At 37.1% G+C, this 18,742-nt stretch overlaps 1 protein-coding gene across 1 annotated transcript in view; it reads left to right on the top strand.

Moving 5' to 3' along the window:
• Positions 1-18,742, top strand: part of AGMO (alkylglycerol monooxygenase) — a gene marked incomplete at both ends in the record, with an annotated part of 191,276 nt that overhangs the window by 99,895 nt on the left and 72,639 nt on the right. The window contains 5 exons of the mRNA XM_082499471.1: positions 441-575; positions 1,068-1,184; positions 9,274-9,356; positions 10,515-10,620; positions 12,835-12,899. Of these exons, the coding sequence (XP_082355597.1) occupies positions 441-575; positions 1,068-1,184; positions 9,274-9,356; positions 10,515-10,620; positions 12,835-12,899 (506 nt within the window). The remainder of the gene's footprint in view (positions 1-440; positions 576-1,067; positions 1,185-9,273; positions 9,357-10,514; positions 10,621-12,834; positions 12,900-18,742) is intronic.

Raw genomic sequence — 18,742 nt, 5'->3', positions numbered from 1 at the left:
ACAGCAGGTGTGGCTGGGCTGGAAGCTGGAACGATGGACACAGCCTGTGCAATTGTATCTATTCCCGTCAGGTACTAAGTGATTTAGTTATTGAGAGTATGTCATGTCAAGGTCTCAGTAATCAAATTCTAGTTTAAAACTAGCCTAAATATAGCTATACAACATACTGTTAAATACTCTGGATTGATTACAGGAGAGACAAATTTTCCTCTGGGAAGGAGTCACTGTAATCCTCACTATAAACCAAGGGTTTTGATATGGCTCCTGCCTATTTTGGTTAGGTTTTCTGAACTTCTGACTGTCTTCATCTGTTCATAATATATTCCCTTTACAGACTTTGAAAAATCATTTACTTAAGAGCTAAAAATGAATAAAATATAATGTTTTATTAAATTTTATTTTACTAACAATGAAAAATTACGTGCTCTTTTTTTTTCCAGTTACGTCCCTTGGTTCATATTTGGAACACGTTTTGGGCCACACCTGGATTCTGCAATAAGCTTTCTGTCATATTCAAAGGGCCAGGCTGGGGACCAGGCAAACCTAGACTTGGCCTTCCTGAGGAAATCCCAGTGGTAAATAGAACATGCACAGGCTTTCAGTTTTGTGTAATTTACTTGGACCTCTTAATGCTACTGGATCAATGTTAAAAACTCTACACATGCTATTTTAAATTAGCAAATTAGCAGTCGTAAAGCATAGGGGAGATGAAATGGGAACAGAAACTGAAGGAAATGAATGTTTTAGCTATGTTTTTTTTCTTTTTATTTGAAGGAAAAAAAATACAATTTTTATTTATCTTTTCATTAATCATTTCCTAAAGAGATTTTCAAAATTATTCTATAAAGTACAGTAATTTCTCTTTTTCTTTTACCTGTGAACATACACACACACAGAGTTAAACTCTGTCTCACTCTAGGTAGTACATAAGTTTGATAGTAGATTATCTTTGTGCAATTATTTATGTCCCTTAGTCTTTTTTGGTTTTGTAAGCATGAAGAACACTAAGGAATAACAGGCTGGAACAGGTCATTGTTGAAGGCTATTATCTGTTTTGCTTTGTACAGATCACTGGAAAAGAAGTTCCCTTCAATCCAAGCGTCCCAGCTTATCTTAATTGCTATGCAGTTGTACATTTTGCTGTAATAATGGACTTGTATACTGAACTTCTTGGTACTGTAACTGTAAGTAATTCCTGTCTTTATGAAATAGCATCTCATGCTGACAATAATATGACATAACATATTTAAATAATAAGGCATTGAGTAGAGGCTCTACAGCCTGACTCATATCTTATTTAAACTATTATAATAACAATAACTAGATTCTGTAAAAAGGATCAAAATAAATGGCTAAATATATAATGCTTGATATTGTTTATTAAACAATGTTCAATAACCATATTAATTATTTACAGATGAATATGCTTAAGCAATTAAATAAAAAAAAAATAATTTTTCTGTAGATGTGTCTGCTTTAGTTTTTAGGACCTTATGAAAGGAAAAATGTATCTTAGACTTGAAACTATGTAGGTTTTAAGATATCTTGGTCATATTGTTTGATGACAATAATGCCCAGTCTTCAGAAGGATTGCAAAGGTCTTGTGGTGCTTGCAGGTGGGAAGCTTGGTGTCAGTATCAGTTCAGAGTTAGAGGAGCACAAACTCAGGGCAAATCCTTCTTCCAGTCTTCAACATATAGCAGCATTGATAGAAATACAGAAAGGAGAGGCAAGTTTTTACCAACTCATGTTTGGGCTGATGGGATCTCCCTGGTAACACAATGTGGTTCCTGCAAGGATACCTGGCGATCTGTGAAGGTGAACTACTAGGCCATCTTTACCTACAAGAAGCAAGACACTAACTGTGTCCATGGCTTCACACCCTTCCAACCTCCTTTTATTCTGCCTTCCTTGACAACTCTTTCTACTTTACTAAAGCTAAAATCTTCTCATTATGAAGCATAATTTTAATGCATCTAATATTCCTACAAATCAGTCAAAGGCCTACCAAAACACCACAAATGTCTATCAGTTTGATAAAACAGTCTTTGGACTGTTTGTTAAACCCTTTCCACTACCTCCTTGGTTAAAGACCAGTCTTTTCATTGTGTTTGTTTCACCCATGTTGCCACAGGCCTGCTGTCAGAGAGCCAAGGGCCCCCTGGGTTCTTCAGCCTCTGCCGGCCCATGGACTTGCCTCATCCCATCATCCAGCCCTTGGCCAGGGGTGGTTACTGGCCCCTGCCCACCTCAGTGGGTGCTGTCCCACAGCACCCTTCCCCCCAGGGCCACAGCTCTGACCAAGCTGCCACCAGCCCCCTGCCTCTTCCCCAAGGTGCAGCCCTTCGCACTGCAGCCTGATGCCTTTGCCCACGACCAATATGTGTGAATCCAGCCAAGAGGCACATTTCTAGAAATAAGTCTCTGTTGCATATCTGACCGTGGTCATCCATGAAGGATTCCAGAGAACTGCAAAGCCATTTCAATGCTGTCAGAAATCGTGTCCAAATGTTGATGTTTTGGTCTTCTGACTCAAACATTCCTCTTGCATCCCAGGGCAAGAAGGGCAGGAGAGGGACTCTGCTTGCAGTATTTTCTTGGGATATGTGGCAGCAGGCTTATAGCAGCTCTGGCAGCTCTGCATATACCAGCTGCTACAGCCCTTTTTTTTAAATGTTTTTGGTTAGGTGTATTCTGAGTATCATATCAGACTAGTAAAATGATGCAATTTTTGAGAAAAGCTTAAAGAGTAAGTATTTTATGTAGCATTCCGATATAATATAAACGCTACCTCAGGCATACTCTTCTGATTAATATTAAGTTATTCCACACATAGCGTTCATCTCTGTAAAGGGTCACACTGCAACTGCAGGGAATTTGGAGATTACTAAGACATCTGAGGCTTAGTCTATTCTAAGAAATTTCTGAGGACAGGAAATTAAGCCAAAGGTAAGGATAAATACTTCCAATGTATACAAGATATACAGTATAAATGATTGCCAATGTTCTTATATTGAGAAAAGCCTCTACAAGATTTTCCAGATACGCTTCTAGATTCCTACGTACCAAAAGCAAGTCATATTTGCATAGGGGTCAAACTTTGGGTTTGGGGTTTTTTTTTAGTTTGTTTTTTTTTTTTTTACTTTGTTGCCATTGTTTTTAGCATTAAGAAGTAAGGAGTCTGATCATGAGTTTTTTCCTATTTTATTATTACCTTTTTTTTGCCTTTTTCTGGTCCTGGAAGAAAAAATGGATAGTCCAAATTATTTTCTTTGCTGATAACTGCAGCTGTTTAAGAATAAGGGAAGCTGAAAAATGCACCCAAGCCCCAGATGATCATTAAATTCTTGCAGTCATGGAGGAAACATCCTGAAGATCCACCATTTATGAGCTTATTGTAGAAAAACAACTAGAAAATTATCTGCACAAAACTGTGGGGTAATAAGGTAGTAAGGACAAGAAGGAGAGCACGGGGGACTAGAAGCACCTCATCTCAGGACATAAACCTTTGGCGTGGGTGTAGAAAGTGCTGGTCCAAAGGCAGAGTTCCAGCATCGCTCTGCAGTGTAGCCGGGAAGCTGTCATGAGAAGGAAGCTTGTGTATGAATAACTTTACTTGGCAAAAATCTTTCTTCAATATCAGTTTTCCACTACACTGAGTTATGAAATGTCTATGGATACAACTGGAACTTTCTGTCTGGCTATGAATTATGTCATAACTGTGGCATAGCTCCATAAATGGAGAAAGCTAACTGTTTTCCTCATTTTTAGGTATAAGTTCCATTTCATAATAGCCATAAGACACAGCACACAGCTATTACATTTCTCAAGTGATTACAGTTGCTCAGTGTTTGGTCTCACGCCCTGTAGAAGTGTTAAATTTCTCTATACGTAAAGAGCAACCATATACCTTCGGTCTGAATGACCTACATTTAACTTGCAAGAAGAGCAAAACAAGAAAGAACAAATATATATTTTCCACAGGAGAGAGCATACAGTGTTTATTTTCTATATAGCAATCTGCATTACATCCAGAGAATAAAAATTACTTCTGAGCTCTGCACATCTAGATCTGATCCAAAGCTCATTGAAGAAAAGGGATTTGGATCAGTCCCAGAGAGAGTGCTAGGAGTGTAACACTGCAGTGCATTCAAAGTAAAAGTCTCATAGCTCCAGAACTGCATGTATCACATAAATCAAAGTCAAGCATACCTTAAACCCATTTTTCAGTGTCTTTTTTATTGTTGATAGATACTGTAAAATTTACTGTGCTTATAATGCTATGAATATGTGAGCAGTTTCAATTAGACGAAAAGCAGATAGATCTCTTGAAAGCTGAGAACACACTTAATGTATCCATTCACTAGGACATCATATATCGAATATTGCTAAGAATTTACAAATCTTTAGGAACTCTAAGTTAAAATAAATTCATACAAAGACAGCTAACAATACAAATTTCATAGCATTGTAGTAGCATTCTTCTTTTGAATGTTGAAAGTGTATGATATATGACAGCAGGGCATCTGTTAAATTATGAAATGTGCTGACATCGTTCCTAGCAGTTCTGTTGAAACACTGAACACACCAGGATGAGAAAATGCATCCATGTTATTCTTCAAAAGGAATAAAAGAATCCAAGTCCTTTGAAATATAAAAGTCCATTTGGAATCTTTCAAATTTCATCTAGATATACGTTTGGAATGACATATTTCCTTTGTTTAAATGAATTATTTTTTCATTACTAAAAAAATATAAAACCATAACGCTGTGGCAACCTGTTGATTACAAAGCCATGTAAACTTCTTCCCAAAATTCTATAACCCTCCCTTTTTTTTAAGGCTCCAAGATATTTTTAAAGCTTTCAATGAAATCAAAATCCAAAAGAAATATTTTTTTCTGTTTGATTGCAGCCAATAACCACATTGCAAAGTTGTGGCTGACTTGTAATTGGGGAACCTGCTGTGGTCCTACAGGCTTCTCTGTTTATACAAATACTCCAGTATATAAATACTGATTTATTTTATGTATACGTCCATGCATATTATGTTTAAGTGGAAGGAGGATGCTAGCACTAACGAAGGTGTAGAAGGCACATTCTTTTCACATTGCAACTTGCAGTGTGTAGATTTAATATATAATGTTTAGTTTAGTGATATAACCCACTGACTATTTTGTTGATTTTGGTAGAGTAATGCCTAGAAAATGAATGCCTCAGCTGGCAGCATCCACTTCACAGGGTGATACAAGTTTGAAAGTAAATAAAAGAATCAAGGCAGCATGTAACTATTCCACTGGAGCTGTAATGGGAAGTTATGGAAGCAAACTAATAATGCTAAAATTTATGCTACATGGTGGATTTTCTAAAAGCTGTTATTCCCAAATGGCATCAGGGTGTACTTAACTGCAAATTTCTTGTCCTTGACTAGGACATGAGGGAATACATTTTTTTGCTGTTTGTGAATGTGGTGCATGTATCTACAGTGAAGGGTAACTTACACCTTCCACCTTCATGGTTCCCGATAAGGCTTTATGCCTCATTCTTCATCACTCCAGAAAGCTGCAGACTTGGGAAGTGGAAGGCTGCAACACTGTACTCAGGTGTTACAGAGCCATGCATTTGTGTAAATCGGATGATAGTGCCAGTTTGCAAATAAGTGTGATCTGCAAGGTGTGCTTTAGAGTCCTCCAGTCCTTCACATTCTGGGCCACAGATAGTACTGGACCATACGAAGTTTTACAAACAGCTAGTGTTCAAAATGTTACGGTTCAAGTGGGAGAGCCGTCTGAAGAGAAATAGAAATTGGCCTGAAAAACAGAATCTGTAAAATACGATCAGACCTGGCTCAGCTAGTTACTGTACCAACGAACCTAATATAGCATTTTAACCATTTTAAGATAAAGGCTTGTTTGTATTTGGGTTTGATTTTCCTAAATTATAAGGTTGCTTCAGCTCTTTCTTCTGATTTACTGACATACATTAGATTGTATTTCTATTCTTTTTTTTTTTTTTTCTGGAAATCCATGTTTAAAACTGAACTGGAATGTATTAATTTCCTTTCAAGTTCTTGACCTGTGCTTTTTTCTTCAGGGGCTGGGTAAATGTGGAGAGTCAAATGATAACTCCAGGCATCAATTTTGTGCGTCTTAGAGAAAATGTTTAAGAGAAGTTTGCAGGGTCACACTCCAAATTTTTGTATTCAATCTTTTCTTTGTTTGAGGAGAGAAAGATGCAGTCTGAATGACAATATTAAAGTGTCTCTGATATCAACCTTGTCATTATTTCCAGGTCCATCAACAACAATATAATAAAATAACGTAAAATAGATAATAAAATAAATAAACAATAATAAAAAATGGTTTTTTTATTCCTGAAAATATGTTAACTTTTAAAAAGTAACGTATGATTTTCTCCTACTCTTTTATAAATGGCAATTAAAATATATCTTTAGGCAAAGAAAATAATTCTGATAGAAGTTATGAGACAAAACAACACTGAAAATATGACTCAAAAGTGTCTGCTTTGGAGAGGTTTCTCCATCATCCACTCAAACCCAACTCTTAGCGTAGGGACCAAATTTAGCCTCTAGACTGGCTGTCTAGTTAATGGCAAGAAATAGAATCATCCAGAAAGTGCACTCTCTCCACTGATTACAGAGAAAGTTTAGGTTAATAACAGGGGTTTAGGCACTTCAGTGAAGGCAATTAAAGGAAGGTAGACTGAATCAGCATCTCAGTTTTCTGAACCTGGAATCTCAAGGAAGCCCAGATGCATAGGCCTTGGTGGCTGGTTGTCTAGTGCTGGTCAGCTCAGAAACACTGGGAGGGCAGAAAGGTGTGAAATCATGCAGCTCTTTTAAATTGGAAATTGAAGACACACTTCATAGCAGGTACTGCTGGATCCTTCCTGAAGACAAATATTAACATTTGTACTCTCAAAACCATTGTGGGTTCATTCGTTTTCCATAAGTTGTGATTTTAGCCATACATTGTAATGTAGTAATTACGTGACTTGCTTGAAATTTGGATTTGGTATTCAGTCCTCTTTCCTGCCTAAGGGGGATACCAAACCTTACGTTCCTTTTCTCAGAGTAACACCCTACCACTGTGGGAACATTTTTAAGGCAGTCATTAGAAACTAGTGCATTGCACTGGAAACACAAAGCAAAATCAGACCCACCTGGTCAGAAGGACTAGGTTTAAAAAAAAAGGTGTAATTCTCCAACTTAAAAGTGAGGACAGTCTCTAAGGAGGAAAGTCTTGAATTCCAGTCCTAGATCCCTGGCAAACTCCTTTATTTGACAAGTAACAATCATTGAAAAACATATCAAAGCATTTCTAAGAAATTTATGGGTGAGTTCCCTTATGCCTGTGCCAAATCATGTTTTTCTTTGCTCACTCCTTGAATTTTTGTACGACCCAGTTTCTACAGGAAGCTGAAGTGGGAATTGAACTTACTGTGACTAGATGATCAGTTTAAGAACTTATTTTATTAAACTTAAATAGAGTCTGTGCCTGATTTTTATAAAAAAGTTCGGTCCAAAAATGTTGTCACTTCATAATAAATTGCTTCATATTAACAATGGAAAGACTTTTATGTTTAGGATAACTGTGGGATTTTCAGATTCTAGAAACAAGGTTTCAAAAAGAGCATCCTCAATTCAGTCTTTTAATGACAAACTTTAAAACTTGTATCTGGAATTTGCGAATGTATTCCTGTCTCCTGTGATGGCCAATAGCAGATGCCCAGGGTAAGAACATAAGAAAGTGTAAAGAGTATCCTTTCTCAAGGTCTACATATAAGTAGATGATGGTAGTAATCATCAGTCTAACGTTTTGTAAGTTTATCATAGGAGGGGTGGAATAGGTTGGAAATGTAGCAGTGGAGTAACGAGTTTGAGCTATCCTGGAATAAATCTGTGCAACAGAGTGGCTTGACAGGTGTCATTTGTGAGAAGAGTGCTCTGGCTTGTAAACTGGTGGGGCTGCTCTTTAGCTCGCTGGTTGCTGGGATTGTGTTTTCTTTGTTCAATAACTGTTTGTTAAGGATCTTTAAGTAGGTGCTTGTGATTCTTCAGTAAAACAACAGAAACCTACCCAGCCTGAGTGTGTGGTTTGATGTGTTTTGCAAACATGGGCACTGTAAGTTCACACAGCTGTAAAACTTGAGAATATCCTCCTGTGGCCTCCCACGCTTGCAGATACTTTACCTTAGATCTCTTCGAGGGGTAGGGGCCACCACCGAAGGAAGGTGGGCATGTCACCGAGTGGGATTTATTGAAATCAGGGCAGACTTTCATAGATTTTTAATTTCCCAATGCATGCAATCTTGAGGTATAAGATGCTGTCCGTAAACCTTCTTGCTATTGAAGTAAGAAAGGATTCCTATAACTCAGCAAGATCCATTACTTTTGTTTTGGAGTTTTTTGTTGTTTTTTAAATGAAAAAACAAAGGCTTTTCAAAACTAATATTTGAAAGGAAGTCAGGGAGGGAACACGAAAACTGATTAAATATTTGATTTTCAAAGGCAGCTGTGTAGAATACAAAAAATATTTAAGAAATGAAAAGAAAAAAATTAAACTTCACAATGAAAATAGTTTCTGTTTTCTCGAGTTTTTTTTTTATAGCATTTTGATGTAAATTTTAAGGACATAAATCCTCATGCTGCTATTCATCCAAGTATTAACACACATGTTAATGTTTAAAAGTGTTTTAAGTCTGATTGAAGTTAATGGTATAAGTTGAAGAATTTTTCTGAATTGGGAACCAAGTGTCAAGTTGTCACGAAGGGACAACATTAGTTTTCTTTCTTCTCAAATATGGTTATATTGCCATGTCATGTGAATTCTTATTCTCACCAATGTATTGGTTTTGGTACCCATTGGGATTCATAGATGACTATTGTAGAAACATAGCAGCAGAAGACGAAAAAGAACAGGGCTGCTGGGATTTTTATCTAGAAATAAGTTTGTTCCCTCTTGGGTAAAGGCATAAGGGAATCAAGTAACTTCAGGAAAACACCTAGTGAAGAAAGGAATATCTTAAACAACATTTTGGAAATACAGTTTTCAGGAAACAGGTATAAAGGAGGTTACTCCCTGTAAGTGTGCTATGCAGACACGGTAATTTTTGTTCTAAAATTTAAAGTAAGAAATTAGTTTAAAAGCAGACTCTAACATCACTGAGTGAGGAAGTTGAAGCTACCATTCTGTTAAAACTCAGTTTCTCTTCAGAAAATTACTGTAAATTAATTCATTGTCTACTTTTTACAGATGTTATCACAGGCAACTATTCTTCTGAGAATTGGCTTTATCATTTTGTCCCTGACCTCTTTTGGACTACTTATGGAGAACAGGCAAGATAAAAATCACATTATTTTTTTCTTCTCTCATTATGAATTATTTATCATTACATGGAAATCTCAAGTGTGTCAAAAATTATATTGATAAAGAACTGTAGATACACTTGGACACGTATGTTGCTATCTGTTGAACAGAAAATAATATGTGAATAGCTAAACCCAGGAGTGTTCCTATAGCGATGAGTGTCTATATCTGTATTGTCCATTGCAGAAAAGTTACAGGATGGGCTACTCGTGTCCCTCCCCATGCTTGCATTTGTAGGGTCCACATCTCTGGTTTTGGGACGCTGGCAGGCCAGGGAGACCTGCAGGCTGTCCCAAGGCAGTTCAAGCTCAGATTGCAATTGTGTCAGTCCTGTGTAGCATGGCATAGGTGTCAGATACCCTGATGGTATATGAAAAGTGCACGGTGTAGCTCACAGTAGACTCCAAATCATGTGAAGGATAGTGTGGACTTTAGACTAAATGTGATCAGTATGGTTTCAAATCAAATTTGATCTTGAATACACCAGCCCAGTGAGACGTACACTATGGGAGTAGTCCGTATGGACACCATGAACCTACAGAAGTGTAAATAGCAGATACAGTTTCTTACAGAGAAACTATTTGCCCTTCTGGAACAGAAATGTGGAATAGAAGCTTCCTTTGAGATGGAGGTGCCAGTTCTGCTTTGCACCTGCTGTTCATTATGTTTTCAGAAAGAAATGCCTTTCACTTGCATGGACTGAATAGTTTATTTCAGGGTAGGTAAAGATCCGTCTGTATCCAGAGATGTCTATAACTTAGGTAGTTAGTAATGTGAATTAGTAAAAAGTTACAGAAATAGACCGATGAAAACATTCTGAACTACTTATGTAGCAGTTTTCAGAATTTTGTTGTTGTCATCATTTTTGAGATCAAAAGACAATAGCTGTATATACATTTACATTTGTGTGAGCTTATATATACTTTGTGAGTATGTGTATTCTCACCCCCAGAAAATTCAGTGCTGTAAGTCCATATAAGGTAGATGCTATAAAAACTTAACTATAAGGTTAAGAAAGATGACTTGGTGAAGTGCAGGACATCACAGACTATTTCAACATTCTTTTTCATTGCAGTTAACAAGTAAGAAAATGTTGGACATTAATCTGAATTATTTCCCGTTTCTAGGCCCAAAGCAGAAATTTTGGAAGTCATCCGCTGCTTAGTTTTCGTAGGTGTGTACAAACTCGGCCACTTAAGGAGTCAGTTTTCTTCCTTGTGCTATGCATATGAGGTAAGACATTTATTTTGAAATGTGTCTGCGCAGATGACCCTGGATTTTTTTATGTTTTTAGAAAAAAGCAGAAACACTAAACATTTATATTTTGTTTCCTTATGTTTGATTGCATTATTTGATCAGAATATTAATTTTTTTCTTATCTCTTTATTTCTCCCTTTTTACGATTAACTTGTAAGAAAATTATTGGGGTTTGCTACAGAGATGTCAATTTACATTGAAAAAAGTCAGGAAAGTGTATACTTATCATTTCTTGCAAAAATAATATATTAGTGGTCATATGCTTGGAAGGGAATAGCAGAAATGTGTAGCTGAATTTGGACTGATTAATTCATCTTTCATGGGGCAAATCTGAAAATGCTTGGAGGCTGGAAGAGTCTTAAATATAAATTTTTTTTTCTGTACTTATACTGTACCTCAGAAACAGACTTTTAGCCATTGACAAAGATAGGATACTGGACTAAACAGACCTTTGGTCTGATGAAGTATTGATGCTTTTGTGTTCTTAGGACTTATTTTTGTCCTGTTTGTAACTTTTGCTTTTTAATCTGCCTTTTTCTTTTTTCAGTACAGTTGGTATTTCATAATAACTCTTAATATTATCTGAATTAAATAACATTGATTTATTAATATGATTCTGATTTGAATAACATTCCCAAGCTACCTAGTGCTGGTTACCAGCAAATACAGTTATCAGCAAGGTTATGAATGGTTTGCTTGACTAGTAGAACTGTTATCAGAAAGTTACCTTTTGGCTTAAAACCAGAAAAAATGAACTAAACCAGTAGGGATTGAGACTCAAACCAAGTTCAGAATGGTTCCTTTGACTTGAAACATCTGCAAAATTTATAGCAAATTTCCTAATTGGAGGTTTCTGGTAGGGGTGCTGATTCTCCTGTTTTTCCAAGGCATCAGGCAATAGGAGAGTGAAAAAATATCTTATGCTGCTGTGGGTCTTTTTTGTCCTGTTGTCTTTTTACCTGGGCTAAGAAACAATAACTATTGGACAATATTTAAAGCCAGATAAGTGCCACTAATCAAGAATTATTCTGATTTTTTCCCCATATTATTACATTGTCAAACCTTGGTCCATAAATCAAACAGTTCTTGAATTCCTTTGATAAGAGTCTGCCAGAACTCAGCAGATATTTTAAGGATTTTACTTGCTTAAATATTTTTTTATGTTTTATTATGTTTTTATTATTTACAGAGTAGCCTACTACAGTAGATATGCTTGAAGTGAAGAATTCTAAAATTTGGTGATTAGTTCTATAGCCCTTGAGAGGTAGCTCTCAGATTTCAATTATTCGGTCTGACTTTGTGGACAATTATATGTCAAAATATACGCTCTCAATTAAAAAAAAAAAAAAAAGTGTGTTTGTGCATATGTAAAAGTGTCTCTTAGTAAGAAATGACTAAAATTAAAATTATCAGATTATTATTTCTGTTGTTCATAGGGAACTATACAGCTTCCTATTCTGCCATGAAGAAGAAAATAAAATGAAATGGTTCTTATTCTGTTCTTTCATTAAAATTTTAACTTCTTGGCTATCTCAAGTTCTTCCCTACTGTACTTTCCTATCCTTTCTCCTGTCTAGCTTTTTTTTTCCTTTTATTTTTTATATTATACTTTCTGTTACTCTTTTTTTTAGTCCCTTGTTTGGCCATTTTTAACAAAAAACAGGAGTACCTTGCCCACATGCTTTTCTTTCTTTGATAATGCTGAAAGAATAGGCATCTTCCAAATTGTTTGCTTTCAGTGAGACCAAAATAGATAATGCTTCTAAGTAACGCCAACATGTCAACAATAGAGATTACGTTTTATCATAAATCAGCAAGTTTGTGATATTAATAGTTTTTGTGATGTTTGTGATGAACTTCAAAGGGTTTTGATACAAATGATCCACTTGTGCTCTCAATGCATTATACAATTTCTGGATTCACGGTAGGAATGTTTTTAGGTGTGGTAATATTGTTATAATGGGATTTATGATAAAAAAATTCTGAGCAAAGGGAAATTGCCAGAGATTTGTCAATTCATGTTGAAAAGTTTTCAAATATTTATGTTTTAGCTCAATATTGACCTAATCATTTTGAACCAGCAGACACCAGAAAGCATAATAAATAAATAAATAAATAAAAGGTTTTCTCAGAAGTTAGGTCTAAAATTTGTCCTAAAAATTGTTTCTGTTCTGTTCAACACTCAAACAGGTTATCTATCCTTCACAGTATAATACTGTAGATAACTGTGAGGCCCATAAACATAGATCTATATCATAAGCAATGTTAATTTCTGCTACATATGTCCTAGTAATGTTTATGTGCTTGCTTTTCAACTTCCTTTGCTCTGTTTCTCTTTCAATCCACTTACAATTTTTAGACATGTAAATTAAACCATTTATTTAATCTTTTTTTGCCTCATACATATTCCATCTTTAACATACACCTAGATTTACCCAACTTTGATCTTTTTAATGTTATATTTTCAGTATTCGTAATCTGTACTATACTTAAATGATGTCCTCCTTACATCATCATCCTTATGAGTTACCAAACAGACAATTCTTTAGTAATCCAGTATCCATGAGTGATAATAATGAATGCACAATGTCATGTAAAAGAATTTCTGTTGACTTCTTTTTTTGAGTCTATAAATTATGCCTTTCAGGGCACACACTTAAGGATGAAGAAAAACAAACTGCAAGAGGCATGATGGCACTACTCAGTGTGTCTAGAATTTAACAAATAATTCTGTCACAACATTCTTAAATTAATGGTGCACATTGTAGCAGATAAGTGCAAGACTGATTTTGCCATACAGCATGATGAATCATTAGTGAAAAAGCATGTGACTCCTGTCTATACATGTTTGTTTTTTCTATGGTATGTTTCATATGTTCATATTCCTCATGAATATTTTAGAACCAGTAGATAAGATTTCAGAAGGGAATATCCTTGCAGTACTATTTGCAGGGTACTCTAACTAGTAAAAATAGGTGATTTAAACTGCAAATGATTGCATTTGGCTCGCAAAAAGGTCTGACAATTGTCAGAACTGCTGTGTGGGAGGAAGGCCTTCTGGGTGAACACTAGAATGAAAGTAGAGAAGAAATAAGAGAAAAGCAGGGGAGCAGTGAGAGAGGAGACAAGAGCAGAGGAAACAAGGAGCAAGCCTCTCCCATTTTGCCATTGAATTAGCTCAGGTGGGTGTGAAAAATGCAGCTAATGATTGCAATTCCAGCAGGAGGAGCAGTCCTGCCCTCTGGCTTCAGCCTCTTACTCTCTCTGCCCAACCGATTTTCTTCAGACAAGTCAGTTGATGCAACTTACTGTAGAGCAAGAAAGATTCCTAATGCTCTGGTCCAGGGAAGGTGGAAGTAAAAGGAAGCTGGAGGTGTGTAAGAAAGAAGGACTTCTGCTTTTGCTAAAGTTAGAGGCTCAATGTGGTTAACTTTGTCCACGCTTTAGTAAGTACAACACTGCATCTATAGGTATAGATATGAAGTTGTGTGTTACTGGTCTTGGACCCATTTGAAGACTGTGTTATTTTTCTGATAATTAAAAGGTATTGTTCTCCCTGCTATCACATTTGAAGTCCTTCCAAGATATATTCCTGGGGGATATCTCCTGGTGTCCTTTCATTCTCCAAACAAGACAATAATTTGAAGTTATCGGAGTTAGAAAAGTGAACCTTTTTTTCTTATGGGAGGTGGACCAATGTGCATTTCTCAGTGTGGATTTTCTGTTCTTTGTGCTGTATGCATTTCCTATGGATGGTTAGGTGAAAGAAGCAGGGCTTTTTTGTGGATGTTTTTAAGAAAAAACGTGGTGACGTTTGAGGAAATCTTAAGAAATTTTTTTCTTTGGTGGAAGTTACTGAAAACCTTGGTGATAGGGGCAGGGATATTATATTTGACCGGTTATAGACAGCAAACTGAGGAGTTAACGTGTTTCTCCTTGAGGATCTGTGCTGCCACATCCTATACTAGTTAGTTTTCTTTAGGCTGATTACTTCATGCCTGTGTAATGTGATAATCATGTGTATTACTAAAGCCAAATCATTTTCTGTCAGACTGGGCCTGGAGTCTTCTAACCACCTGGAAGTAGCAGAAAACATTGCTTGTGTGTTCAGTTATGTGACAGTTCAGCAGGCACGATATGTAAAAATAAATCTGTGATGATGGTGCGCCTCTTCAAAGTGTTTCCATCCAACTCCTCTGGTTTGGCATCGGCCAGCATATTCCATGAGCTGATTTTGGTCAAGCACTGCCTGTTATTTGACAGTAGTACTAATGAGGAGCAAGCAGAAACGAGAGCCATTGACATGTTGTTGGAACTCTCGTCTTAAATATTTTCACCAACTCTCATAGTGGCTGCAACTCAGTACTGAGAAAGACTCTTAAACTAAGGGGAGAGGAAATACAGATGTCTGTCTTGATGTGCTTGGGTGTCTTTTACCTTTGTGTCAGCTAAGGCATTGTATCTGAGAGTAAATCTCTCCTCCCGGGCTCCTCTTGCCCTGCAGTTTCCTGGGCATGAAAGCACTGGCGGGCATGTGTTAATTTACAGGTAGGGAGGATAAAGATCTAGGACAACTTTCCTTGGGGAAAAGAAAGAAAAAGAGGGATTGTATACAGGTGTGATATTTTAAATGAATACCTTGTTTTCTTTTCTGTTTTATGTGGGCATGGGGTGCGTTAGAAATATAACCAACTCTGGAATAGATATAAAATCTTATGCTGCAGGGTGTAATTCAGCCCTTAACTAATGAAGGCAGAAATGAACTTCGTTGTGGTCAGATTGTTTATTTACTCCTTCAGAGTATCTAAACTTGGTCCAAACAGCTGTTCCAAACACTTTAGGAGACAGTATTCTGTACCAAGCGGGCTGCTTCTCTGATCTTTGATGCAATTCTAGTATTTCTTATGAGTGTGTCAGCTAATTTGTCTGGATAAAATATATAATATCTCTTTATTAAAGAACTGATTTGCACTGTATTCTCTGTTCCACAGCAGTCCCTCTTAATGTGATATATTACCATGCTACTTATTTCTCCTTTCATCGTACAAAGGCTTGCTGTTACCTCACTTGTTTCTTAGTGTAATTTACCAGTGTTGGAATACTGACTTATGAGTACTGACTTAAAACAAACATTTACTCATAAGAACTTATTTCCACATCAACGATAGTTTTCTGCTCTGTAGCATTTTTCCTCGGTTCCTCGTTATGATCATCTGTGCCACATTTCAAAGAGCAGCATATCCCATATTTGGTTTCCATTAAGGTGAAAGCTCCGTGCCCTGTACTATGATTTACGACCTCAGCATTTATGCAGCCTCTGTGCCCTAACTAGATTGGCTGGTGTATTTGAAATGTATTTTAGAAATGAAGCTGGGGATGGAAGGAAACTCTACTGCCTTATGATAAAAAGCCTTGTCAACACACACGGAATTGAACAAACACGAGTTGTAATCTGTATTTTCTGTGTTAGCTTCATTCAAAAAAGTCCGCTCTACCATGCAGTGTATCCCAGGGACTGGACTTTTAATATTCTTGACAACTGCCCTAAGGGGAATAATGTCCCTTAGAAAAAGTCACAGTAAAATCTGGCAGTAGATTAAGTTAGTTTCCACTTAGGTGTGACAGCAGAGTCATTACTGATTTTAGACTTAGCCAGTTTGAGAGTCGGCTTCACCACCATCAACTAAAGACTATGATGTATAGTTCCAGATGCTCTGGCCAATTGACCGTAAAATTGCTCTGCATTTCTGGCAGAGCAGCCAAGCTGGAGCTTTTAAAATCTCCTCTCCCTGAGCTCAACACCCTCCCCCCCTCTGCTTAAAAGCTGCTCATTATTCTTCTTCTGCCCGCTGATCTTAGCAAAAGAAAAACTTCTGGAATCAATTAGAAGTGTCTGCACTTGATGAGATTTGCACGTGAGTTCGGAATTGCGAGGCTTTGATAGTGTCAGCCAACAGCTGCAGTTTCAGGTGGTAAAATGGGGGAAGGAATTTTCCAGGGTTTATTTACAATCATAAAATAAAACAAAAATCAAGACAAGTTGGAAACCATCTAATGTGTTGTTAAAATGAAGCCTGAATTGGGTTATATATTTATTTTGTCTGAAAAAAAAAAAGTAAACTGGTGGTTTATTATCAGGATCTTTTCAATTACCTTGCAATTATTAGGCTGTATAGAGTAGTTGTAATAAAATGCAAGCTATGGTCTGCTTGCTGTAGTTTTAACTATGAAAGAGGCATCTGCTATTACTTTTGTCACTTTAATTGCTTGACAAGACAAGGAGGTAGTCATACTTAATAGAAATCAGAAGCATGCAGTCAAAGATGAAGCAAAGGTGGTGCTCTGAAGATAGATAATGCATATTCGCATATACTGTCTGAAATTTTGCTTTTTGTTCTGTCAACACTCACGTTGATAGTTTTAAAGTTTATTTTCTGACCCTTCTAAGCCCAAAGCAGTTAGTGATTGGCTTGTATCTGCAAGCAATGTTTGCATTTTAAAGATAAGAACTATGCCAAATGAAATTATTAATCTTCAGTTATACATCTGAGGCTGTCTTTGTAAAAGTGAAACTGTGCCATTCCACACACGTTGTAACTAATTTGCGTTGCAGACTGGTTTGGTTCATAAGTCAAAGCATAATTTTTCTAAAAGCTATTAATGCTACAAACCCCATCAAACTGCATTCTTTTCTACATCATAATAACACATGGATAATAATAGAAATCTCCATACCAGTGAATTGCTCCACCGATATTAATCCCTGGTGACAACTGAGGTACTCCACATGGGTAGATGTTTCTGTCTGTGTAACTGCAGTTGCAGTACTAGAGTATTAACTAACTTTTTTTGTTAATGTACAAACACATATATTTGTTTCGTACCTGGTTTTCTACTGTTAGAAAAATCTGTAGAGTAATTTTTAACTATTTTTTTTTTTCTCCCTTTGAAAAAATGTACTTCCAGTGAAGAAGTGCTCAGAGAATGGCTCGTTCGCACTATTGGTCATCTGTGTATCTGTGTAAGCACAGTGGTACCTCTGCATCCCAACACAAGCCGCACTGGTGTACACTGGGGTGAGAGAGGCAGGCTACAGACAGACCCCGTGCCATTTGGATTCTGTAGGGGAGATGCAAAGGCAGCCGGAGAAGACTCATATTTCCTATGCTTGATAGAGCCAGTCCTTCCTGATCAGTTTACATTCAAAGTTGATTTAAAGTACAGTGTAGCGTAAAGCACATTGGAGTCTCTAAGTGTCAAAGGCAAGGGTAAGATGAGGGATTGCTGCATCCTGAATGAAAGACACTGGCTTACTTGCTGAGATTTCCCATCTACGCACATGGTGTGGGGAGAAGCAGAAGATAGCTTTTGCGTCCATCAGACTGTGTTCCCCCACTGTGCTGAGCCCCCCGGAGCGGGGAGCCTTCCAGCCCCGCTGTGCACGGCCGGTGTGCGGGTGTGCTTGGTGGCCTGGCTGTCTTTAGCCTACCAAGCTCACCCGCGTGCATGTGTTTGTTAGGACAACCTGATATGCAAAATTAGTAAAATTCTGTCCAAAATCAGATAGTCTGCCACCAAAACTATTGCACCTGCCAGGTGGGAATTGTCCTAACCTTAAAGAGAGAAGAGTTGTGCCTGTGTTCCCAAGGCCATGAAGGCAGATGGCTTAGTTTGAATTTTAACCTCAACATGACAGGCAGAGGGATTGAATTAGCTCTTAGGAGGTGACAGCTTTAATTAAGCTAGCTATTTCTGATGTGGAATAAATCTGGGTTTGGCAGATACGAGGTGACCACAAAGAATCAGCCTAGTATTTGAAGCGTTTTGGATATTTGTGTCTCACAAGATTTAAATAGAGAAAACCCAAATGTACGAGGGACACGCAGTCCAGGGTTGCCCAATTTATACATCTTGCAAGGGAGATGGAGATACAAGATTCTTCTTCCTATAAATGTCCATTCCCACTTGTGTAACAATGAACAGAACATGGCAGCTATGGAAACTTAGCATTTCTGGAACAGAATAAATGTGTAGGACCCACAGAATTGGGCAGTAACACAGACCGTTGGAAAGCCAAATCAATACCTGTATTTAAGAA

The sequence above is a fragment of the Vanellus vanellus genome (genome assembly GCF_965231255.1).
Source record: "Vanellus vanellus genome assembly, chromosome: 2".
Lineage (NCBI taxonomy): Eukaryota > Metazoa > Chordata > Aves > Charadriiformes > Charadriidae > Vanellus > Vanellus vanellus.
This window is presented reverse-complemented; position numbering and strand designations above follow the sequence as displayed.